At 40.0% G+C, this 26,535-nt stretch overlaps 1 protein-coding gene across 1 annotated transcript in view; it reads right to left on the reverse strand.

The window, feature by feature from the left end:
* The window catches only part of VCAN (versican), a 97,419-nt gene that overhangs the window by 8,769 nt on the left and 62,115 nt on the right, over positions 1-26,535 (reverse strand). Inside the window, exons 8-12 of the mRNA XM_040090914.2 lie at positions 18,004-23,487; positions 15,754-15,867; positions 14,186-14,299; positions 7,827-7,985; positions 6,521-6,603 (exon numbers count right to left, since the gene is read on the reverse strand). Coding sequence (XP_039946848.1) covers positions 6,521-6,603; positions 7,827-7,985; positions 14,186-14,299; positions 15,754-15,867; positions 18,004-23,487 — 5,954 coding nt within the window. The remainder of the gene's footprint in view (positions 1-6,520; positions 6,604-7,826; positions 7,986-14,185; positions 14,300-15,753; positions 15,868-18,003; positions 23,488-26,535) is intronic.

Raw genomic sequence — 26,535 nt, forward strand, 5'->3', positions numbered from 1 at the left:
GTGGGGTGTGATTTAATCATTTTGTGCACAGCTACCAGGAGAGCCACTGGGGAAAAAAACATATATATATATATATATATATATATATATATATATATATATATATATATATATATATATATATATATATATACACACTGCAGTTTGTCAACAATTACTTCAGGTTTGAAGCTGTTCAAGAATTTTTAGCCCAGACTAAGGAGTAATTTCAGCCCAATAGTAACAGATCTCTGAAGTAACTGCTGACCTCCCTGGTAAAAACAAGACAAAACCCTATTTTGTTCAAGAGGCCCTCATTACGACACCCTGAACCAAAAATATACCTGTCATTAATAACATTATATAGTTCTCCTCCATTTAAGCATGGGTCAAATGAGCATCTTAAAAAGAGGCTGTAATGACTGACTGCAGCACAGAACCAAAACATTTGGTAGGTTTAAAATCTCTTTCTCCAAGGATCCTGTGGGACACGGGTACAATGAGCTTTTTGTTTGCAGCTGACTACAGCACTTTTTTAGTTTGTTTGCTTTACTTAACCCTCAGAGGCAGGCTCCTTCAGTACAATACTCCAAGCCTTTTGAAGGTTTTGGGTTTTTTCTGCGTGTGTGTTCAATGAAGTTACTCTTTCTGAGAGGGGGTGCAGTTACAGATTTGCTCAAGTTAAAGCCTTCTGATTCACCGACCAATACAGGGAAGAAAAAAGAGTGCTTTGCTTTTACCAGAATTAAGCTTCTGGGTTGATTTCCTTCCTTTTTTTAAAATTTTTTATAAATTTTTAATTTTAATATCATTACCTAGCACTGACAACCTGAGGAACCAGCTTGGCAGAAAACAAAGCATAAACACCCCTCTGGTGAAGGGGAGGAAAAACCAAGGCAGGGTCTCTGGACAGCTTTAAAACTGGCAATATGCCCCGTCCCTTTCCTGGCTGGCAGCATTCTCCCAATGACAGACAATCTGGCCACAGACACTGGCCAGCTCCTTATTACAGCACTAATCTTATGTAATGGCAGTGAGCTCACTGCCCTACAAAGCACTAATTATCAGCAGCGTTTTCCAGGGGATGTGAATAACCCCCCTCATGGGGCGGGGGCCCTGGGCACAGCCCCAAGTTGCTGTATGTGCTTAATCCATAACATGAATAGCTCCAAAGGGCTCCTTGTCTGCTGTGCCTGCTCACAAGGGTCCTTAGCAAACACAAAGGGTGAGCTGCCAAAAGCAACACCAGATTTTTTTATTTTTTTTTTTCCCCTGTTTGGATGGGTGTGCTTTACAGCTGTAAAAGTTACCATTCACAGAACTAAGTGAATTATTTAAATTCAATTTTGCTGGCGTATTTTCAAGTTTCCTGTTGTGTCCTCTCTCCCTTTGATGAATTATTAAATGCCTCTGCTGATAAGTTTTGTTGTTCTGTAATTTGTATTGCATCACATTTAAAGTATAAAAATATACAAGTAGGCAAATTCTTCTGCTCACTCAGTTGTGTGAGTGTCTGGACCTTGCTTCCTTCTCCTGCACCAGTATGTTTTTTTCCGAAATGTGTTTGTTTTTACTCCTTAGAGCCTTAGAGATAATTATGGGATGAAGATTGTCCTTGATACATACTCAGAAGAACTGTTCACTTTTAGAGAAATGCTGGAAGAAAAGTCTACAGTAAAGTGCAAGAACAATTTAGACTCTGTAATTTTCTAAATGTAAATACAGACTATATATAGCAATTTTCATTGCAGTGTAGAATGTAAATCAGAGGGAAAATAATATTCTCCTACACCAAAGCAAACAGAACAGTCCTATAACTACCCTGAATAGAAGAAAAGCAGAGCTAGCAAAACAGTCTCTAAAAAACCTATACTGCTCTCTCCTGCCTCTTGAATCTATCAATGTAATCATACCTGAAATGTCTTGAGCAGAAATTGGCTTGATTTTCAGGAAGTCATGAATAACAAAACTCCAAAAGAACAGGGGTGCTGTGAGTTCTCTGAACACACCTCAGGACCTGCTCTCACTACCTTCACTTTTGGGACAAATTATCTGAAATCAGGGACCAGGCAGATCTGCCAAAATTTTCAGCTTCCAGCTCATCCTCACAACCTCATGGTGATGCTCCTAGTCCCAGCCCCAGCTTGTGGCAGTGTTCCTTCAGCTCTCACTGAACTTGCCCCACATGTGAGGATCTAGGTTTCCTGGAAGGACAAACACTTTTTGTTCTGCACTAACACAGCTGCCTACAACACCTTCCTGTTCATATAAAAAGGAAGGGTCCAACAACTCCTTGTCATTCATATAAAAAAGGTGTTATTTTGCCCAAAAAATTGTTTTGATGTGTGGCTTATCAGCTCTGGCACATGAATTCCACCTCCCCCAACCAACAGAACAACTGAAAAGTACTTTCTTTCAAAAACAGAAAAATAAATAAATAAGGGGAATTTAAAAAGCCAAACAGAGAGCAGGAGCATAATGTAGATGAGAAAATATTTCTCCCTGCCACCCAGACACAGCACAGCAAAACAGAAAAAGAAATGATTTATGTGATCAGCCATTGGATCCCACAACTTACTGTAATTATAGCCTATTTTATTCAGCTTATTGGACGACGTGTCTTAAGCTTAGCCAAGGAGCACTTTGAAGTTCTAGCTTTAGCCAAGAAGATCCAAATTTGTTTTTTAAAGAAAAATCAAAAAAAGAAATACAAATATAAGCAAATTTATCCAGCCAAAAAAATCCTGTAATGATAGACCTGTTACCTGAAAACCATTTTCTTTATGGAAAGTGTCAGCTGAGCTGATAATTAAATTTTAGGGCATGGGAAGTGGGACATAACCACTTTATTCAAGTAATTTTGCTCTTCTCAAGCCCAGAAGAACCCTGTGTTTGGATTGCAGTGGGTACAACTTGCTGAAAATGCGTGTTTTACCAGCAGATGGTGCGGCTTTAGCTGCAAGATTGGTACAAGATTGTGCCATTTTGCTTGAAAGGCAGGAAAATGCTAACTAGTTTGGAATTAAAACCACTTTATAGTTAAGAAATAAACTTGGCAACCCCCCCCGAAATATCACATATAATGATGCATCAGACATTTCAGTGAGGTAGATCAAAAAGCCCCCTAAAGTTATCTATTCAGGAGCAGAACCTCCAATATTGTGGTTTAGGAGTGGGCCTGTTTCTATTCTATTAGGATAATTTTTCTTGTCCTAAGAGGTTTGGGTTTTTTGTTTTTTTGGTATTTGGGGTTTGGGTTTTTTGGGTTTTTTTTTTTAATGGAAAACAGGCAGACTCCATGAAAATATAGACAAAAGTCATGTGGGCTGAAAATATTTAAATAGTATTTCTTACTTTCTCACTGAATTTAGTTGTACTCACTCCATTATTCAAGACACCAATGTTTTCCTCCAGGAATTCTGAGAGCCAGAGAGTAAATTTACAAGATCTCTCTTCATCTTTTCCAAAACTTGCTTACTGGCATTATTTTTCCAAGTTCAACATAAATTCCAGTTGAAGCACAAAAAATATGCTCAGGAATACAGGGTGGGGTTTTGGGGGGTTGGAGTGGGGTTGACTGCTGCTGCTGGTTTTGATGAATTGTTAACAGAGAGTATTTTCTATAAGGTTAAAAAAGGAAGAATTCCAAGGTATCAAAAGTGGCTGATTATACTTAGTCCATTATTAGGCGCTTAAACAGACTTTTTAAGGAGGGCTGAGAGCCTGTCAAGGCTGCTCTAGGTTCAGTGTAGGTTTCCCAGTAAGAACCTTAATTCTATATTCTCATTTACTTGCTTTGCCCAAATATCATGTTTAATGGTAGCTGGTTCTTGGCCTCAGTTTAAAAGTGTCTGGAAAAACACAACCTGTCAGGAGCTGAAAATGTCAAAAAAAATTAATGTTTTCCTTCCATTGAACCCATTGGTTGGAAAGAATTTTAGGTGCAAAGAAAGAAAGAAAGGGGGGGGGGGGGGGGGGGGGGAAAAAAAAAAAAAAAAAAAAAGGTATTTTATCCCTTTTCCCAAAAATGCCAATAAAATATCTGGCAAAAGATATTTCTGTTGGTTTCCTTATGTTGGTGGGAAATGAGTACCAAAGTAATATAAATCTGTTTCAGTGTCTCCAGTAGTGGAGACTGTGTTTCAAATAGTCCCAATATCCAATTCTAGGGGCTTTTTTTGTTCAGAAAGAAAATTCATATGAAAGAGAAATTTGTCACCCACAACATGTCTTGATGTGGTTGTTGTTGTTAATATGCTTTTTCTTTTAAGTCTACAAAGCATCAGAACTGTTAGGGGTTTATTTTTAATCCATAGAACTTCATAAAGTCATGCAAGTATGACTTTTTGGATTGAACCAAGCTGTTATTGGAAAAAATTCAAGGAAGTATCAAGATAAAGATGAACGTGCACTACTTGTAGCTGCACAATCACTTTTCTGATGATATCTCCAAGAAAACTGATATCAGGGGGATCCCCAGCAGGCTTGACAAATTTTTCCCTGTGGCAGAAGTGTCGAATACAATTGTGGATAGATAATATTTTTTTGAAGAGTGCATAGAGTTGGGAAACAAATCTAGAAACAGCTGAATAAAGATGCAGCCTGATAAACAAAACATATCAAGGCTATTTAACTTTTGGCTAAAGGCAAGACCCACCTCTAAACTCAGAAATTCATTTTAAAACCTGAAAGTTGGTGTAATAATTCTGATTTTTATGATCAGAAATTATGCTAGCACATTTAATGTTGTCATGAATTCTGCTTACTTGCACATACATAAAAGACCCAAATTTTCTACCTGCATAGTATTTAAATTCACTGCAATTTTCGGACATCTAGGGAAATAGATTGGATGCATATATTTAATTACGTTATCGTTCCTATTACTGACTAGACAAATAATAAATCACTGTAACAACAAGAGTGGTTAGAAAGTATGAGAAATAAGTTAAAAGCCAGGGGAAAAGGAACAAATGAGGCAGCTGCTCAAAACCATGGGATCCAGGAACCATATGGAATAAGTTATGAGTAAAGTCTATTGAAGCAATGAACATAAATGATTTCAAGAGACACCTAAATTGTTTCTGAAGGAAGAGACAGAGGGAAGTTGTTAAAAACTAAAGAAAAATGAGGTGGAAAAAAAGATGAATCAAAACAGAAATCTGTTGGACAGATGGTACCATTCTGTTCCTAGAATATCTTAATTTCTTAAAATTGAAATTTACAGTAAAAATATAATGCCCCTATTTGATTAGTAGCCTGAATTAAAAAAAAAAAAAAAAATAGGATCTCAGCTCTAATTTTAATTTTCCTCAAATTCATAAAATCATAAAATGGTTTGGATTGGGAAGGACCATGGGCAGTGACACCTTCCACTAGACTAGAGTGATTCATTGGTGGCACAACACCTCTGTCCTTTGAATATATATGCATTTATCTTATTTTATACTTGGTATCTGGAATCACCAATGGGTGCCTTGGTACCACTCCAGGTGCGCTGAGCCACCAGTGAGACAACAGAAAGTTTCACCACCATTTCCCACCCCTCTTTGCTGTCACCTGCCACCCACAGCCATGTCCCCAAGAAATGTCTCATTTATAAACCATTTCAGAGCACTTTAAGGTCTGGTTATTTACATGAAGTAGCAATAAATGAAGTCTGTCTTTCCCCAGTTGTCTTTCTACACCAGCTGCAGCCACATGGTCTGCAGCAAAAATGGATGTGTCCAGATGCTCTCTGATTTAAAAGTTCACTACTGAAAGGGAGAATAATAACCAGTTTGGACTTTTTCTTAATGTTCTTCACTGTGGGCTCAACAGCAAGTAAATCACCTGTTCCTTCTGGAGAAGAGATTATTTTGAATGGGGAAGAGTTTATTTCCTATGTCTATCAGCTCTTTCATTTAAGTTCATTGATGATGGGGAAAGATGTTTTCCCTCTCCTTTGGCTGATTTTCCTTTTTGTTTTAAGTCAGCAAGAGGTATCAACATCATCTTAAAATTTTATGGGTGAATTATGGGTTACAGCGAAAGATGGCTGCAGCAGAGCTGCCACACAGAGCAAGCTCCAGAAATACTTGTGGAGCTCCTCTGTGCACCCCAGAGACCCAGCAAAGGCAAGAGCTTGAATGCCAGATCATCACCCAAAAATGCGTCCTGATGAGTGAGGAGAATTGCCACACATAGCCTTGCGCAAGGCAAGAGGATCACAAACCAGCTCCAGCAGAGACCCTTAAATTACCGCAGACTCACATTTTCGAGTATTTCTATTTGAAACCTTTGAGAGTTCCAACTCATACAATAACAGGAACTAAGAACAAGACCTTAGAGCTAAACCACAAAATATCAGGCGTCCCAAAATGAATATATTGGCTGTTTGCTTGGGTCCATATTTAGTGACAGGGGATTTTTTTGCTATTGGGGGGGGTGGGGGGATGGTGTGTTGTCTTTTTTTAATGCAGCTTCCTTCACTGTTAGTGGGAATTTGATAAGCCACCACAAGAAGAAATGAGTCAGTGAATTCAGCTCGAAGGCATCTTACCAGTGGGCTACCATCAGTCCAGCGGAAATCACGCTCAAACATCTTGTCATTGAGGCCAATCCACTGGTAGTCATGGCCAATACCTAGGGAACCAGAAGGGTATTTTTATTAACCTTCCCATAAATGGAAGAGATTTCACCAAAGAAAATAATTTTATGCAGAATGAATCAGACATCCTGTTCTTAAGATTATTCTGCTACTTGTGTTAATGACTGGTTTAGAGGCTCTTTTTTCAGCTTTTTGGGTTTAATTTGGGATGTGTATAAAAATGCAGATTCTCATCTAACAGTTTTAAACAACACTGTCTCTTCACTCCAAGTGATGTCTACCAAGGAGAATTAATTTTCTACCTGAGCACATATGAGGGGATAAAAGAAAAAAATTAAAATCACAATTTCTAATCCACATTTTTCAAGTTTTGGTTAGGCTGTGACCAGTGTTGTTTAAATTTTACAATACAACAGCACAGTTATTTCTTTACGCCTAACTAACATGATATGTGGTGGCATTGGCTTGATGTCATATTCACAAAATACCTTTAGTCTCCAGAAAAAAAAAGTTTCAAAAACTTCCAATGCCAAAACAAAAGTTCCTGTTTTCATCCCTCCCCCTAAAAAATATTTTCCATTTAACTAATAATAACTTAATAGTGATAAAGAACTTGTATTAGCTGCAGAAGTAAATATTTATAATATAAAGTGTGCCTTTTAAACATTCTAAAAGTATGTTTTAAGTTGCAGATGTGAAAGCAGACTGGTGAGGAAGAGATCTCACCACTTCTGAATCCTCAGTGATCTCTCTTGTTTAGAGTCACAGAATCCCCTGAGCTGGAAGGGACCCACAGGATCATCAGTCCCACCCCTGTCCCTGCACAGACACCCCAACAATCCCCTCTGTGCATCCCTGGGAGCAGTGTCCAAACACCTCTGGAGCTCTGGCAGCCTCAGGGCTGTGCCCATTCCCTGGGGAGCCTGGGCAGCGCCCAGCACCCTCTGGGGAAGAACCTTTCCCTGAAATGCAACATAAACCTCCCCTGACACAACTTCAGGCCATTCCCCCAGGTCCTGTGCATGTCGCAGGGAGCAGAGATCAGAGATCAACGATGGCCCTCAGAGGATGTTGGAGACCACAAGGAGGCCTGACCTCAGCCTCCTCCTCTCCAACTGAACTGCCCAAGTAACCTCAGCTCCTGTCTAGACCCTTCCCTATCTCCACACCCCTCCTTTGGACACTCCCTGAAACATTCAGGCCTCCCTGGTGTGGCGGCACCCGAGACGTGAGGCAGAGGAACCCCGTGGGTACGCACGGTTGACAAAGATCTGCTCCTCGTGGGACAGGATGCTGGTCAGGTGTGCTCCCTGCAGACGGCACTCCCGCTCCGCAGTGTCCCACGTGCGCCGGTGCGCGAAGTACTTGTAGCACTGCCCTTGGAACTTGTGCCAGCCATAGTCACAGGTCTCCGTGTCTGCAGCAAATAGACAAAGCACATCCCTGTCAATGCACCAAAACCAGGCACATTTGGTCAGTGCTCCAAACCCAGGCACTTGTCACCTACACTAACAGATTTTCTGTGGGACGAAGCTTTGAGAAAAAAACATTTGTTAAGGCATGCAAAATCAAACACTCAGCATTGAAACCTCATTTTCAGGTAGTTCTGCTTACCCAGTTTCATTACACCCAACTTGGAGACCTCACTTTCATGTAGTTCTGTTCACCCACTTTCAGCACAAACTGCAAGAATATTACTTAACTAAGGCATGTAATTGCAATTGGAAACTTTGTGGGTTTCCACTGGTTGAATTAAGCTGAATCTGGGAAATTTCAGGGGGACGTCTTCATCCATAACCTTGGATGGATGAAGTGACTGGATGTTGGACTGCAGTGAACCGACATTTCATTAGTTTTCTGAGCCTGTATGTGGGGATGGGAATTTTTACTTGCAAGGACAAATGGTTCTTCAAGTGACTGTACTAACTTAAGTTTGGAAGAAACTGATAACTGAAAATTATATGAAGGGAAATTATTGTGATTTTCCAGCCCACAGAAGCAAAGGCGCAATATTATCTTTCTGGGCTCATGCCTCCAAATCCTCCCCTAAAACCCATCTTCCTTGATGAAGTCAGCTTTAGGCATCAATTTGTTAGGAGGTTTGCAAAGCTGAAATACAAAGTAATGAAATTGCACGTTGTCTGTGCTTGCATGAGACATGGTGCTGATAAGAATGCATCACAGAGAGAATTCACAACAGCCACTATATCTTTTCAGCCCAAAGAGAAATAAACGCAAGCCTTGGAACAGGAACAACCCGTGGATTCAATGTTAATTATTCTGTCAAGGTTAGGTAGCTGTAAACAGATGGCCAAAAACAAGAGTTTCTGTTCCAAGTTTGCTTCTGCAGGGATGAATCACAGGAAAAAAATCAGCATTAATAAGATGGGCAAAACAAGTGAGGTGTCTAAATGTGTCTGAGCTGTGCTTGAGGATGGGAAGGACTTGCCAGTGATAAGAGGGAGTTTTAGGGAGGAGCGGGAGGAACAATAGAAGAAAGGCAGAGAGTTTTGAGCCATGACAGATGCAATGGCATCATAAAGGACATTTCAGCACAAGATTACAGCATGTTTCAGCCTCAGCTATCTCAGCACGGGACAGCTCACCCTGAGGAGCCTCAGGATGCTGAGGAACAGAAAGCACAAGGCTGGGTCTCCCCCACCCACCCACCAGCAACCGGCCACTTCCCGAGAAATTTTATCAGTCCCCCAAGCGAAATGGTGTCTGAAGCAAATTGTTGCAGCCTTTCCAGAGTTATGGAGAAATTCTGGGCTGGAAGCTGCATTTCTCATTTTCAGTAAGTCAGTGCGGTCGGTGGTCAATAATATGTTTTAGCCAAAAGTGGTCTTTTTGCCTGACTACAGAAACAGCCAAATATTGCAGTGCATGCAAGAGCTGATGGCTGCAAATACCTTTACCAATGGATTATTTAGGTTTGAGCTCCTACCATCTAAAAAACAGTTTTTCACAGCATAGGTTTTAATTCACAGCAGGAAGAAGCCATTTCCATCCTGGCACATCAAATTGTCTATTTTTTCAAAGAAAGTTTTAAAATCTCCAATGACACAAACTAGATTTTACATGTACCTAAATGGATTTCAAAGTGCAAACATATAATGTCAGAGGCTTATCAGAATTTCTCTGATGCTAATAGCGTAGTCATTGTCTTAGGAGTGTGATATCAAAATAATTTCCCAAAAGTCATCAGTAGACATAAATTTACCAAATGCAAAAGCGTAATAAAGCTTACACTGATTATCTCCCTTCTATTTCCAGGAAGCTGAGCAAGCAGTAGAAACTGCTTGTTCCTTGAGTCAGCCCAGCTATGACAAAAGGAATGTAATCTATATAACCATATTGTTAGGTTTTTTAATCTTTTCCCTCTTTGTAGTCTGTGTGAGGTGCAGGCTGCAGACACAGCTTTAATCTCTGGCATCTAGGTAATTTTTAAAGTTTGGTCTGCCTTGGGATTTCTAGAACATTTGTTTAACCACACAAGGCTGACTAACAGAAGTATGTCCTTTGCAAAGGCTCTTAAGATTTTATTATTTATCTTGTTTGTGGAGTCCTTTGTCCCACAGGAAACAAATCAGATAATAACAAGGAGCTGAGAAAAACGTGGTCAGAGAGGATTTCCAGGCTGTTCTAATTAAGCCTTCCCAGACCCCTTCTAGGGAAGAAGCGAAGGATTTGAGAGAAGATCTGTGGAAAGGCACACTGGGGAGGCAAAGAGGCTTGAAAAGACAACACAGAGAGGACTGTGATTACAAAGTTAGATATAATGGCCTGAGCATGAATTATAAATAACACGATTTCTCTGAAGGCAAAAGGTGCCAAACACTGACAAAGAGAAAAGTTAGGTAACTTCTGCACCTATGTGTGTCCCAAATCTTAAAAAAAAACAAAAAAAAAACAGACAAACAAAACAAAACAAAACAAAAAAACCCAGAAATTATGGCTATAAAATACATTATGTTTTTAGAAGGTGGAAAAGAGGATTTTTTTGTTTAGGGCTGGGGAAGTGGTTGGGGACTCTGAGGTTTGTTTGGGGGGGGGCGGGATTTTGCTTTTGATGTTTGCTGTTGTTGGCATTTTTGGGGGTTGGTTTTGGGTTTTTTTTTAGAGGAAAGGTTGGTGAGAAGAGGGAAAAAATGAAAGGGAAAGGAAGATTCAAGATGGTAGAGGATGAAAAATGTAAACTAGGCAAGTAAAAGTGTTTCGTCTCTGCAGAGTTTTGTCCTCAGTGTGCAACCTTTACTCAATTAAGAATGCTGAAAGGGCGACAAAAAGGTAAAAGAGTTCCCTATGGATATAAATTTTTAGTGCCTTTACTGAACCAGTAGACACTAATTGCAGGTGGCTGTAAATTTTCTGGCCCAACCACAGTGAGCAGAGTAGGTGCAAGCACTTATTGAATGCAATAATTCACAATCATTGTGTCACAGTCACAGGCTCCTGTAACCTTATTCCAGCATGTGATGGAAAGACTGAAACATTGTTCACCATATTTGCTGTACTTTAAGGCTTGTCTGCTGTTTATGGCAATTTACAGGGGGGTTCAGCGGTGTGTACAAGGAGTTACTCTCACAACTTCTATTCTCTGTAGCTGCAACTGAACACGTGTAACAACATCCTTAAACACTGCATTAAAAAAAAAAAAAAAAAAAAAAAAAAAAAAACCACCACACTTTTCTGTAGGTTTGTTACATAAATAGGCACTGCTTTTTCAAAAGCTGCAAACAATAGGTCCATCGTCTTTAAAGAAATTCCAGAAGAGTCCTAAAGGAAATAAAGGCTGACACAGGTACCAGAACATAATGAGTCTTACTTAGCTGTGAATTTTATCAGTGATTCTCTGCGTTCAGCTAATGAGGAAATGCTGGAGACCACTTAGCCCACACATCTCAAGGAGAAAACCATTTCTGTAGTAAATATCCAGAATAATCCCTTTTCAGCTGATAGACATCAGTAAGAGACCATCTGTTTTCAGAAAGTATCTTTTCCCTGAGCCCTTCTCAACTACTTCAACCCCAACCAAACAAGCCCAGTTCTCATAAAGAGAGCTCACCCTAAAAACTGAGGTTCAGATTGCAAGTGTCTATCATTTCCTGAGAGCTGTCATAAGGGCTTTACACAGAGGGATGACAATGAAAAGACTGAAAGGCTGTCCCAGAATAAAACTCACACTGAGATTTACTCTAGTCTCCTGTCACTCTTTGGAAGAGTGTTTCGAGGGTATTTATGAATTTTAAGGGGCAATGTTAAAATGTCAACAGGTGACAAGCACAATATGCATGTTTCCTTTGAAAAGGTACAGGTGCTGGGCAGAAGAGGATATTACCCCTTCTAAGCCTACCTGCACCAGAAGTTATGCGGTCCTAACTGAGCTAACAATCTAGTTTAAAGGCAAACTTTTCAAGGAATTTTCAGCTGCACTATTTCTAACATCTGACAAATTCAGCTCTCTTCAAGAAGATGTTCCCAGGCTCAGACTGCTGAACTCTTTCCACCTGGCAAGAGGAAGGGCTGTCAGGGAGCCATTTCCAGCTCCCTGGGCCTCAGGAGTGATTTGCCTCAATCTGGATTAGATCACCCAGAAGGTTCCTTTAACTTCACCACCTGCCAGAGGTCCCTGACATGCAGCTGTGCTGTCCCCTGGTCACTTCCCTCCAAATGCTGACACAAGCATGATACCCCTGTCGAAGATCCCTTAGTCCAGAGCAGTCCCACAGAGGCATTTGGGTGAAAGTCTGAACTCTGCATTTTCTTCTGTACCAGTATAGTGGGTGTAGATGTGGTGATCTCCTACTCTGAGCTTCATTTCCAAAGGCAGTGCACGCTCCCTGCTCCCATTCCCTCCCTTGTCATTCTGAATGCTCAGCACTGTGCCTAAGAAATCCCTTCAGCCTGATTATTTTTTTTAAGATTTCTAAAATGAATAATTTATTTGAAGTAAAAAAAAATATATTATAATCTCAGTGTGCTGAGCTTCACCTTTCCTGTGGCACCGAGGTGCACATGCTGTCAACCTGGCTGGTCTTTAAATCTAGTGAGGTCAGGACTGATGCCTTGAAAAAAAGCCTGCTTGCCAGACAACCATGTCTGAATTGCCAACACAGTTTTATTTTGTCTGGTGGAGTGGAAATTTGGCACTAAAACCTTTTCCCAAGTCCCAAACCACTGCAGGACTTTAAGTGGAGGAAATTTAAATTCCGAAGCTGAGACAACGCAGCTCTAGTTCTGACTGACAAACTAGGAAATGTTCCCATTAACCACCTAAAATGCACTCTCAGGTTGGTCATAAAAAGCAGCTTAAAGCTACCATGGCACTCAGAGCCACTCACTGCTATGGATTTGCTGGAATGAAGGGCAGGAGGAAGGGAGTGAGAACATTTATTTCTTTTGGTGTGAAAACACTGTCAATTTTTAATTTGGGAGACAAGATTCAGAGACCTTTCTACATTTACAAGGTTAGCCAGACTGCTGAAAAGGTTAAACAGTGAAAATACTGGAGCTGACCATCTCTGAGATTTTTCATCTCTAACAAACTGATCTCTGTAGGTTGAGCTGGAAGTGTTTGCAAACTGCTCTTCACTGAAGCTAAGAAACAAACATGAAAATACACTATATTAACCAAAAAAATCTAAAGATTTCGTTCATTCACCTGTGACCAAAATCATTCAGCTGAAGGAAAAGGAACAAAAATAGTTTCATAAGTTTAGCAAGCACATTGTAATACACAATTTATTTTTCCCAAGGAAATGCCTTCATTAATTTTATTGACAGGACAAATGTTGCTACCCTATTCCTCCTCCCACATATTGAGTAAGCGTCTTGCTTAATGTTTCCTGTAAATGCAGTGGGGTTTCTTGCAGACAATTTTCTAACTACAGGCACTTGGATATTCAATCTTATTTCAGCTGTCCAGCTTAGAAAGCTTTTTACAATCTCCATGTAATGATAATCCTGCACCTACTCTTCCTAAAATAATCTGAGCACAAATAGTTTCAAAAACTGTGGGTTGTCAAAGCTGTAGTCCCCAGAGGATGAATATATAATCTGTTTTATTCACTAAACTATTCCTGCATCTCACTGATGTTTTTTGGAAGTGATGGGTTATGATATGTCTTTCACACCACATGTAATTTTTTATGAGAGAAACTGAGCCACAAAGTAACTCTGCTCCCACTCATTAAGCATCACAACAGTAATGAGAGAGTCCTGAAATGTGTCTTCGCAGCAGTCTGCAAGCCAGCAGAAGCAAGCAGGCTTGGAGCCACCTGAAAACTGTTGCTGAAAAGCAAAACCTGAGAGCTGTTGTTTTGGCACAGAAATTGCCCCATATATTTGTTTATGTTTTGTACATGGCAACATGGCTTCCACTCAGGTTAGCACGTGGATAGGGCTTGTACAAAGTGAGAGATGGGAAAGAAACCTGAATCATAAGTCAGGGAAGTCTAACAAAAATTAGGAACTTTCCTCACCCCTGGTGACTTCCTCCAGATTTTTGTCGGTTTCTTCCACCTTCTCATTTTTAGGAGGTTTGCCTTTTTACTACAGAAGAATTTGGGGCTGGAAATGGGCATCCAGCAACACAGGTGAGGGAACATCCCTTACCTTGCTCACAGAGGGCCCCAATGTAGCTGGGCAGGCACAGGCAGGTGAAGGTGTTGAGGCCGTCAATGCACGTGGCTCCATTCCGGCACGGGTTGGACTGGCACTCATCAATATCTGCAGCAAAAAATAAAAGTGGTTTCATCACCCACCCCACTCCCAGGAGGGAAAAGTTCTGCAGCCTTAGTCAGGCTGGTGACTGGGACCAGTTCAGAGCAGAAAAATGAAGTATTGCAAAAGATCCCAGAGGTCACTCTGTGGATACAAAAGTGGAATGTCATGCGACGTTCTCCTTTTGGAAAATCTGACTTGTGTGTGTGTGACCCTGGCACAAGAAAAATTCCCATTAACCACCAGGGACTTCTAATATCTTCACGAAACTCAACTATTGGAAATCTTATCATGGTAGCATTAAACAGACTGCTAATTTCAGTCTGCAGAGCAGCAGGCTCTGAAATCTCCTTGGTTTGCATTTCTCACTTCTTTCTTTTCTAATCTTATTGAGATAAGGACTAAACACCATAGTACTCATAGCCTTGCACAGTAAATAACTAACATGTCTGTCCCTGCCTTCTCTAGCTGCTAAAATCTTGTCTTCACCTTTTAAATTGGAACACAAGTTCATTTTATATCATTATTCTCTGCACGGGTTGCTTTTGCACCAGTTATAAACTAGTGTGTCCCCTCGTAAAGATCATATGAAATTTCCTAATGTGTGCTGTTCCTCTGAAACAATCACAGCATAAACTTCAATATAGATTTTGCAGACATCTCCGTCCAAGAATGAACTTCTGGTTGTAGTTGACTCATTATAATGTAAGAGAGAAACTGGACATATCTACAAACCAACAAACAAATAAGATAAATTGCTGCATCATGTAGAAGGCTTAAAAATATATATATTTCTATTTTAAAATGTGCTTTGGTCAATTCCTGTGCTAGGTCTTACTTGTGACAGTCATTTTATCATACTTTGGCTGGTTTTCTGGATGAAAATTTATTATCCTGAACCACACAGGTGAGTCCGCTTGAAATCTACAGTCACAGGAGATGCAAAGATTGCCACAGGCAACTGGAAAAGATTCCTCTGCTAAAATTGTTACCAAAATACTAACTTGTACAAAAGATACATATGATTATGATATTATTTAAAATTTCCTGCAAAAATTTTCAAGTTTGTGTTCAGTGCTCAGCTTCTCATTCACATTTGGGATTTATTTATCTTACCAGTTTTTCAAAAAACCATGGGAAGCTCTTAGGGAACTATCCCAAACATTAATGTCTATTTAGTTTTATTTCGTGTGTTTCTGAATTCAATGCTGTGAATTCCAGCTCCTGCAGTTCATTTACAGTTCCTTTAACCCCTGTGTGTGTGAGCAAATCTGTGCACTTTATGTGGAGAGGGAAAAGGGGAGAGACAATGGGGAACTCTCCATTTAATTGTCCTGAAATAAAGCTTCAGTGTAGAATTTTTCAAATGTCCATACAGCATTCAACCTTAAAGCACACCAGATCTCATATACAAAAGCTTTAAACTAGAGGTAATCAGCACCCTGATGGCACCAGTTTACCTAATTCACACTGCTCCCCGTTGAAACCTGGCAGACATGTGCAGATGTAGAAGGAACCACGTGGGTAGCAGGTACCACCATTGAGGCAGGGGCTGCTCTTGCAGGGATCTTGTCCTGTTAAACAAGTAGAAAAAAGAATTTTACTCCCTAGTTTCAAGGAAATAGTGTATTTGTGATTTTCAGGAGGAAGAAAAAATCCTTCTTGATTGCTGCATTGGTGGTGCAGGCTTTACTGTAGTTATAGAAACTCTATTCAACTACTCAAAATAAGATTTATAAAACAGTAAAGCTGGTCTTCAGGCATCACTACGTCCAACTTTAACAACCATACGGCATTTACTACGAACCAAAGTAAATTACTCTTGGAATCACTTCTTTTTTTTTTTCCCTAGAGCAATTTGTACTATATTTGGCAGTCATGATACTCTGTTGAGGATTTAGTTGGCATGACATGACAATTAATTATAGCTGAAAACAGTTAAACATATGCAAAATGAATGGAAAATGCTTTTTTCTTGAACAGGGTTAGTTTATGCAGAATGACAGGGTACGCAGAACATACTGACTAGCTGCTTATATTTAATCCATCAATGCCCACAAAGTCAAATTTCTTTTCTCACTTGTGGGTTTCTCACCTGCCTTTCTTAAAAATACACTTAAAGAATACAAACAAAGGCACTGAATACATTTGTAATTGGACTGAACATTTAGATAACTTACCTGCTGTGAAATCTTCAGTTGTTACACGAGTTAGTGTTTAAATACCATTTCCTTGAAGAGCTTTGTGCCTTCCAGTGATGTTTATTTCCACTGAGTTTAGATACCTGGGTATTTGCATTTGATTTCATGCCTAGTAGCACTCACTCACACAAACAAATCCACACTAAACCATTCCTAACAGTTAGTTTCTCACAGTGAGAGGAAAATCCTGAAGACAGTCCTGATACACAAAAATAAAGCCCTGGCTTTGAAAACTTACAAAGTGGATAAGAGAGTTCTGTAAATCAGAAGCATGAGAAAAAATAAGAATTTTTGGTCTTGTTATCCCAACATTCTGACAATGATTAATGGGAAAAAAAAAAAAAAAAAAAAAAAAAAAAAAAAAAAAAAAAAAAAGTAAGACTATTTATTTTACCATTGCAAATTAGTGATTCAAAGTCTTCTTACAGTACCAAGTTCCCTGCCTGGGTGGAGGAAATGCAGAAGGTTCAGCTGAAAGCTTCCAGAAGAAAATCCTGCATGCGTAAGTTTAGGTTTGTAACTAAGTAGTTAAGGATTTTACCTTGGAGGTTTTTGGAAAGAATCTGATCCCATCTGTTCAATAGGGTGCTTTTTTTAGGACTGCTTCACTGAAAGTCACAAATGTAGGGCTCTGTTAAGCACCTTAATGGCGTTTTTTGTGTGTTTGCCATCTGTCTCTCCTTTTACAGGCTTAATATTTCCACTGCAAATATTTTCAAATTATCAACTACCTGGATTATTTGAGGAAAATTAATTAAATCAAACCAGTCTAGTGCTTTTCTCAATTGTATCTAGATAAAATTTGAATTGAAGTGACACTACTGGCATCACCCATTATTTGATTAACTGGTGCCCGATACCACCTTAGAAAACAAAATACTGTGACAAATGTTGTCTAACAAGAAGTTTTGTAATTTTTAAGAGACTGACACTGTATCAACCACTTAAAGGTACAGACGGGCTGAAAAGAAGGTCTTGGTTTTCTCTTGTGTGGAAAGCTATCTTGTAGGTCAAGAGAAGTTTATTTTTATAGAAAATTCTGATCGTAAAATGTTCACTGTTGCATATTCTAAGTCAACTGCAAGGTGTTTAAAACAACCCTTCATAGAAACCAATTGTGCAAGAACTATCACCATGCTCACAAGAAAAACCATCAGTTAAAATCACCTGTTGGAAACAGGCAAATGAAATCACTCCAGCTGATTTCCCTACCACAACCAATGTTACCTTCCTCTCTTTTAGAACTGTCTGGTTACCTCCAGTCTGATGCAGAGTTCCACAATGCAAACACTAATGGAAAGTCACTGGGCTTGGGGTTTTTTGCACACCCCCATCCTTCTCCACTTTGTAGGAGTCACAACCAGGCTGACTTCTCAGCTGGAGGGTGATGAGGTCTGTTGTCATTTCATGAGGAGCTCTGATTGTCACACCTCTTACCAAAGCCCAGGCAACACCTTCACAAGTACCACAACATACATAACACGATAGGGATCATATTTGGGAAGTTACCTGGAATTTGCACTGCTGTGCCTTCGACAGAGCCCACACTGGTGCCAATCACAAAATCTGACCCGTTCGTGACTTCCAGAAGGGAAAATGATGAAGTTACAGCTTCCACAGTGTTTGGCTCCTCAGAGCTCAGTGTTGATGGCTCGTTTTTGTAGGGACTGTTTCCAGGGGCAGTGCTGTTTGTTGCAATGTTAGAAGCGATAGTTGTGATCTCCTGACCAAACAAAGCTGACTGTGTTTCTGTGCCTCCATCTAAAAGCTGGGAGGGCAAGGTTTGCATTGTAACTGCTTCCTGGCCAGGTTTAAATCCTTCACTTTCAATGCTGTTGGGTGAGTCTGAAACAGTTGTGGACATGAGCCAGGGGTTCTGGCTCTCAGTACTCCTGTCTTCCTCCTGGTGGGGATTACTGACTCTCCCTGAGGAATCTTCGGCTTTTGTTGTGCTGACTTTTGAGACATCTGTGCTTACTCTTTCTCCAAAATTCAGAAAAGCAGTAGGCAAGACACGTATTGATGGAGAATCTCCAGAAACAGCAGCTTCTTCCTCACCAGCTAAATCACTTACAGGAGTTTCTGTCTTCTCTGTCCCACTTGTTAGAAGCCTACCAAAGTGAGAAGTGCTTTCCATGCTTGTGCTGTCTGAAAAAGGCTCGGGAGAAAGCTCCAGCAGAGAGGACTCTGTTGTGTCAAGAGAGTCAGTTGTGGGTGGTTTATACGTTGCTGTAATATCGGAACTAACCTCTTTGAATGTTCCTCCTGATGAATGATTGGATGGATGTGAATCCCTTGATGATGATGATGTGCTCGTAATGATTACCTCAGGGTATTCAGATACTCTGTTTACTAAGTGAACAGTTACTGAGGATGTAGGAGTTTGAGGAACAGAATAAAAGCTCATTGGATCTGTTTCCTCATACTCTGCTGATGCTGATTTTGTGTTTGTGTACACTGTAGGATGGTTCCCTGTACTCTTAGTAGGTGACACAGTTGTCAGCTGGGACGTAGGCTGTGTGGTCACAACACTTAGCTCAAGGTCTCCAGTTGTCAAAGCCTTTTCTGGCTCACCAGATACAACTGGTGTAAGAGAAGAAACCACAGGCTGATTATCAGCCAGTTCTTCTTGGCCCATCCCAGAAAAGCCAGAGGTTGTCTCACTTTGATCTGCTATTACTTGGTTGCTTGCTGAACTTGGCTCATGGGTGTTTTCAGTGGTGCTGGTTACAACCGTTTTAGACTCTTGAAGCACGTGAGGCCTTGATAGAGATGGCACTGTAGGAAGGAAAATGCCCAGTTCAGAGAGTTCCTTGGTGGTGAGAGTTTCTGTTGCAAAACTCATGTCATTCCCTGAACCCAAATCCATGTCATCTGAGGTTGGTCTGTGCCCAGAAGTCACCAACTCTCTACTTGGTGCCCTGGAAGTAGTCAGAGGAAGATTATCACCCGATCCAAGTGTATTTTCTTTGGCTATGGAAAACTTTGGAGTGGAATAATATTTCTCCCCTTCAGCTGTCATGCTATCATCATAGCTATATGTTGACTGTGTTACAGGATTTGGCATTGTCTGCACACTTATTATGTCCTCAGGCATTGATTTTGAGTGATCCATGTCTATAATAGTTGTTTCTTCTGGTGGGTTTTGCAGTCGTTCTTCAATCAGGGTAATATCACCATAAACAGAAACATTCAATATAACACTTCTTTTGTCATCAATCATGGGAATAATTTTTTCGTATAACCCAGTGTCACTAGCTAGTTCTTCTGATGAGGCTGTCTTTGGATGATCAGTAGATGGATTTGCCACAACCTCTGTCTCTTCTGTAAAAAGGGAGGCTAGTCCTGTGACTGCAGTCAATGATCCATCTCTTGGTGTCTCTGTGGTCAAAAGTTTGGAATAAACACGTCCAGGAACACTAGATGAAACATTTAGTTCTACTTTAGATACAGTGGGTATTGAGAAATGAGTAAACATATCAGGGGAAGATGAATCTGAAACGCCAAGCCAGCCAGATCCTTCCCCAGAGCTGTCAGGTAATACTCTGCCTCGTATTTTTGTTGTTGATGTTACAAGAGATTCCTCTGCTTCAGGATTTGGAGTTCCACTCAGTATAACAGATACAGGAGTTGTACCTCCTTTAATCAGAAAATGTGAATTTTCCTCCTGAGAAATATCTTCAGAAGTAGGTGTTGTCCTATCTGTTTCGTTTTCTCCTCTCCTATAGTCAGTTTCCTTTTCCTGAGGTTCTTCATTTGCAAGAAAATATTGTGTGGTGTCTTCAATCTCTTTAGAGATGAAACTTCTGGAACTGTGTTCTGCTAAAGCTGGGGAACTGGGGAACATGGAGGTGGGAAATAGATCTCCAGTTTCTGGCAGCAGCTCAGCTACAGCACTTGTGACTTCTTCATTAACTTCAATATTTGCTGGAGTGCTTCCTCTTTCAAAGTCTTGTGTCATGTCAGTGTAAAGCTGAGGTCCCATATTTGCAGGGTGAGAAGTTTGAGGACTAGAGGTACTCTTGATTTCCTTGACAATAAATGGCACTACAGAAGGAAGAACAGCAAGGTCATCTCCCGACCCCTGCCCTGAAAACAGTGGATCACCAATGAGCTCGTTATTTGACAGTTTTTCTTCCTTAGGTGTCAGGAATGTTCTGGGAATATCTTTTGTAGGGAAAATATTTTGCACCAGCTCCTCTTCTTGCTCTATAATTGTGACTGGAGAGCTTGTGTATTTCCTTTCAATTGTCACAGGCTCAGTTACTTTGTCATCATTAAATGGCAAAAGTATTTTTTTAACTGGTTCAGTTTCTAATTCCTTTTCTTCCAGATATGGGCTGAGAGTCGGAACATCTAAAAATCCCAGATGCTCATGGCTAGTCTGTGTACTTTTAAAGAACAGGTCTGTTGTTGTTTCTTCAGAAGATTCCATAGCTTTTGGTGTAATTTCAATTGGCCCTTCTTCTCCAGAATGTATCTCTTCCATCAAAGGAATCTTGGTAGAAAAAGTTCTCACTGTCAGCTCATCAACAGTTTTCTCTTCAGTTTGCATGTCCCCTGCAGTTCCCATGGAGGTCACCTCATGTTCAGAACTTGTGACCTGCTCATCAGGATCTGTAGTGAAGGCAAGATCCAGAGGTGATGTACTGACAGCTTGTTTGTCATCCTCTTCCCATGTTTCTGGTCTCCCACTAGGGGCAACATCTGATTTTGCAAATGAACTAGTGGATGTGTCTGGTTCTCCAGATCCCTGGTCAGTAATTGAGAAATGACCTCCAAATATTTCTTCCGTAGGTCCGTTAGACATAAGTTTTGTGGTGCTGCTGTCATCTTTGAATTCTTCTCCAGAGCCATGCTCAATCAGGAAAATCTTGCCCAAAGAGACAGTTGAAGAAACAACTTTTGCATCTTTGCTTTCTGTAGATTCAGCTACTGTTTTTATACTGCCAGTACCATGTGTCACCACATCCTCATGAGAGTTGTTACTGATCACTGATTCTGGAGATGATGTGGCCTCACCCATTTCTGAATGTCCAGTTTCAACTCCTGGTGCAATGTGAGATGTTGTCTCTTTTATAGAACCAGATTTTATGTCAGAAGGAGCTGTGTAGGTTGGTTTTGTTTCCATGTTTGGTTCTCCTGGTTTTCTTGTACTAAACATATCCAGGGACATCTGACTTTCTACTCCAGACCCCTCTGTGAAGCTCTCTGACACAGTACTCAAAGTTGTTGCTGCAGATTGATCTGTTCTTGCATGTTTTTCATATTCTGTTGTTGCATCCTTTGGTGAAGCATCATCTGTGCTGTAAACTTTACCTTCATACCTTTTTGGTTTTGTTTCTGTGAGAAGCCTTAAGGGAACTGAAGTCAAAGTAGCAGACTCAATGATAAAATCTATGTCTCCAGAACCTGGATCAATAAATGGGGAGCCAATACTTACCACTTTGCTTGTGGGACCCCCTGAAAATATATGTGCTGGCTCTTCTGCTGATCCTTCATTTACAAACAGCTTCTCTCTCAAGAGAGGAATGGTGGTGACCTTTTTGATTTCAGAACTTATGGTATCTGGTACTGTTTTTCTGAGTGGCTCTTGACTTACAGTTCCAGCTTCACTTGTAGTGCTCCCAAGTTCATTCAAATCCAAATTTTCCTCTGCAGGAGTAGCTGAATTTTGGTGACCTGAATAAACAGTGGCAAGTATTTCTTTTTCATCATCTATACTCTTTTCAGTTACGAGAGAACTGGCAAATACTTTTTCCGTAATGAGCTCAGACACAGAGTTGGTGGCAACAGTTACTTCAGGACTTTGATCAAAAGCAGAATAAGGAGTACTTATAGCTCTGGGCAAAGCAGAGGTGATTTCTGAATCAATTACAGAAAATTCTGTCAGCAGTGCTGTGCTGGAGCCCAAAGAAATGTCTTGCACTGAAAGTGTTTCTGTTACTGCTACTTCCTCTGTCATGGCTGAAGTTACAGTGATGCTATCTCTCACATCTCCAGAACCTTCTAGAACCATAAAAGAAGCAGCACTCCTCTCAGGCTTTGCTGTGTGACTTGTTTCCAGAATATTTTCAGTGGAGGAATTTGCATTAAGTTTAACAGTTGTTTTATATTGGTCTTCTGGAGCAGGGGTTGCCTCTTCTGAAATAAGGTCAGTTACACCATTGTCTACCATAGCAGGAATAAAAACTGCCTCCAGAGAAGCAGTTACAGCAGAACTTTCCACAGTAAATGCATCAGGAAAAGATGTTATACCAGAATTTTTTTCATCATCTTTCTTTCTTGACCCTGTCACGATTTCTAAGACGGAAGTGGACAGATCAGATTCAGTGGAGCTATCTCCAGAGGATTCACTAGAAATGAAAAGCAGGTTTTTGCTATCCTTAGGAGAGGTCTCCCCAGTTCCCTGCCATGTCATGGTCTCTCTACTGTTCTGCAGAGATTGCTCATGTGAAGAAGTGATGGCTATTGGTTTATCTGTTGTAACAACTTCAGACTCCCCACTATAAACAGGTTCTAACATTGCGGCCCCTGATGTTGGTTGTGTAACCTCAAATGCCCCTATTACTTCTCCAGCTTTGCTTGGATGCATTGTACCAGAAGCTTCAGATTCATTTATTATAAATGTGTTAGTCTCATTGATTTGAGAAAAGGTTACATTTTTGGAATGTGCAACACTTTCAATTTGGTCACTCCTCGCTTCCTCAGCTTTTGTGCTCTTAGGTGCACTTGTAACTTGTTGCTTCCCGTTGATGAACTGCAAAGCTGGAGGAGTTGTAACATCAGTAGTATTTTCACAGTCTTCATCTTCTTCAAACTCTGCATAGTTTGGAAAGAAAGGATCCAATATTATATATTCAGATGAATCCTGCACAGAGTCTGAAGTACAGGGTTCAGTCTGAGCTGACTCTGCATCAATGTGGGTTTCATCTATTGCATGAGGAAGCATGTGGCGATTGAACAGATCCAAAAATTCATTCACCGGGTGATCTGCAAGAAAAAAAGAGCTTTTCATAATCCCTAAGTAACAGTAGACGCATGAAGTACAAGCAATCCTTGGGAGAAAAAGTAAAAACCCTAAAAACAAACAAACAAAAAAAACCAACAACAACCAAAAAAAACCAACCCTGAAATTCAACAATATGTTGTAAATTCAGTGTGTTCTTCTGTTGATACAAAGTTAAACTCTGCCATGGTGTGACTTTCTAGCTGGAGCCTCTCTGCATGTTGAACACACTGATCACTCAGTACTGCTGATTGCCATGTGCCCTTGGGCACAAACTGATGCTTGAGTTACCTTCTCCTGCATTTTCAGCAAAAATGTGGAATGGACAAGACGAAAACCATTTTTCAGACCAACCTGCTGCAACTGCTTCCCTGGATTTAGACACTAATTAACCTCCACCAATAACTGAACCTAGACAAAGATAAGCAAGGCAAAGTCTAAAATAAAATAAGACATAAAAACTTCCGTCTGCATCTCCATTTTCCTTTTAGTATAGAGTAATTCAAATTACTAGGAACACCATAACATCTACATCAATCACTCTTCACTAGACTTGGACCCTAGGTCAGTGAATAAAGACTTGCTCTACAAAGTTGTTGCTATTTGGAATTTTAAAGCATTATGCAGCAAATTTTAAAAACAACAACAACAACAACCAACAACAAAATAAAATAAAACAAACAAAACAAAAACAACAAAAAAACAAACAAACAAACAAAAAAAACCAGATTCAAAGGGCAGCTCCCACTCAGAGGGTAACAAGACTGAAGTCCAGTAATTTTCTTCTGTTTACCATTTACTCTGAATTATTTACACATTCCCACAAATTGCAAAACTCTCACAGTTTTTTTCTAAGTGGCCAAGCAGATAAAGAGTAGGAAAGAAGACCTGAGAAGACAAGATTTTTGCTGCAGAAAGCCTCATGAATTCCTCCAAGATTTATGATCCTAAATTCCATGGACACTTTTAAAACTTGCCCTTTCTGCACAAGCATTACCTCAAACCTTCTGTTCCAGACAATGGGAGCTATCCTACCTAAAATGAAATTAAAAATAATAATAAAAGAAAGGATGCTCAGAAAAAAAGCCCCATATTTCAAGCTTGGCCAACATTTCAAGTTCAACTGACTTGAAATTGGAAACCTTGTGCCGCAATCCTACCCCATGAGTGTCTCTTTCTTTAGATCTATGTTTATAACCATTTTGGCCAGAGAGGGTTACTTTCTTGATGGTACAAGAATGGCCAATGGAGTTTTTCCCATGTCTGCCAGGAGAGGATCTGAACCAACTAAAAAGGACTCCTGCCTTAGAGCACTATCAGCAACCATTGCTTCCTGAAAATATCTATGGTATGTGACATAGCTCAATTTTTGAATCAAGTCTTCCCCACTAAAACTATCTACAACTCATAAAGCAATGAGAACCTGAGGTAAAGCACCTCATAAATTTAATTCCCCTACCTATAAAGATCATTTACCCTCTGTGACTACTGAGTCCTCAGAGACAGAGTCATTAGGTGATCATTCTCGAAAAGAATGTATTCAATCAAATTAAACTGACACAGAGCACTACAAAAGGTTTATGATTCTTTGGCCTGGGCTGGCTTGTGTGTGCAAATTGACTTCAATTCGGTTTTGAAAAGGTCACTGCAACTCCATTGAGAATTAATGTTCTAATATCTCATGCTGTGTTTACAGCTAAACTCATGAAATATTACTGGATCTCAGCTTTGCTAAAGCTCCAATTGAAGAATACAGAGAATAAATCACCTTTGGCATTGTTTATTTCAACTACGATGTCAAGTTTGTACAGTGCTAAGCTCAGTGCTCCCAGTGAAACAAAAATGGTTGTTTTTAACCTTGTGCCTGCTTGGCTGTTGTACATTGCCCAGAGAAGCCTGGTGTTTATCCTGTGCTATGACAGTTCTATTAGATGGCTAGAGAACTGAGATTTCCTCTCTCTCCCTCACGTGTGCTTGTTGGGAATTATTTTATGAAATACTTGTAAAGAATGAGTACTTTTCTCCAGTAAATTAGAAATATTTATGAAGGCTGCCCAATGCCACAGAAGAATAAATTCTCTGCAGCCATTTATTTAAGATTTCCCAGACCTCCATTTCAAATTTTGTGAAAAGCAGCAGGAATTTGGTAATCTTTCCAAGACTGGGAGTACAACTTTGAGGAGCATGTCTAATAACTATCCTTTCAGAATCTATGAATTTCAGCAAAAAGCCATACTGAGAAACCATGTCTTACTAAAAGCAGAAGTTTCAACTGAGACAGTGTTACCCTGGTTTTTCTGAGTTTTTTATTAGCCTTTTGATTTTCATAAATGGAGTCAGATCTTTTAGTTACTGTAGAATATTAGAGCAGTTCTTCTACCTTTCCCACAGAAGTAATATAAACAAATCCTTTGTTTTTCATTCTTTGTCCTTTGTTTGCATATTTCTAACCTGAAAACAATTGTAACTGACAATTCGTCTGGCCACTGAGGCTGAGGGGTGGAAACCCCAAAAAGCCAATCTTCTGCTAGACCCACAAATGTATAAAAGTAAAAGAATAAACAAAGGGGTGTCTTCTCTCCACCCTTTCAGCTGGAAGCTGGATCAGAAGAACCTCTGCAGAAATCTCTTGTCTTCGTGTGATTTCTTTGTGTTTCACGGTGACAAGACAGAACTTCACACTTCCCTTCAAACCTGTGCATGCAAAAACCCATGGGAATTCAGTCAGTGAGAGAGGAATTGCAAGACAGAGCTGATAGAGGGCTCTGAGTGTTTCTGATTTTTGGTAAATTCACTGTAAAATAACTGCACCCACACGCAGAACCAGAGAACCGCGCTCAGAAATTTGAATGGCCAGGAAAGGTGCCTTGTGTTGCATGAACAGCCAAAGAAGGGACGCGCATAAACAGCCTGGTGTATAGACTGGTATGCCATAAAGATTAATTTATGGTTTCACATACAGCAACTAAAACCATGAAATAAAATGTACAGCTTTCTCACAAAAATTGTACGTTTAAAAAAATAAATAAATT

Source organism: Hirundo rustica, chromosome Z, assembly GCF_015227805.2.
Source record: "Hirundo rustica isolate bHirRus1 chromosome Z, bHirRus1.pri.v3, whole genome shotgun sequence".
NCBI lineage: Eukaryota > Metazoa > Chordata > Aves > Passeriformes > Hirundinidae > Hirundo > Hirundo rustica.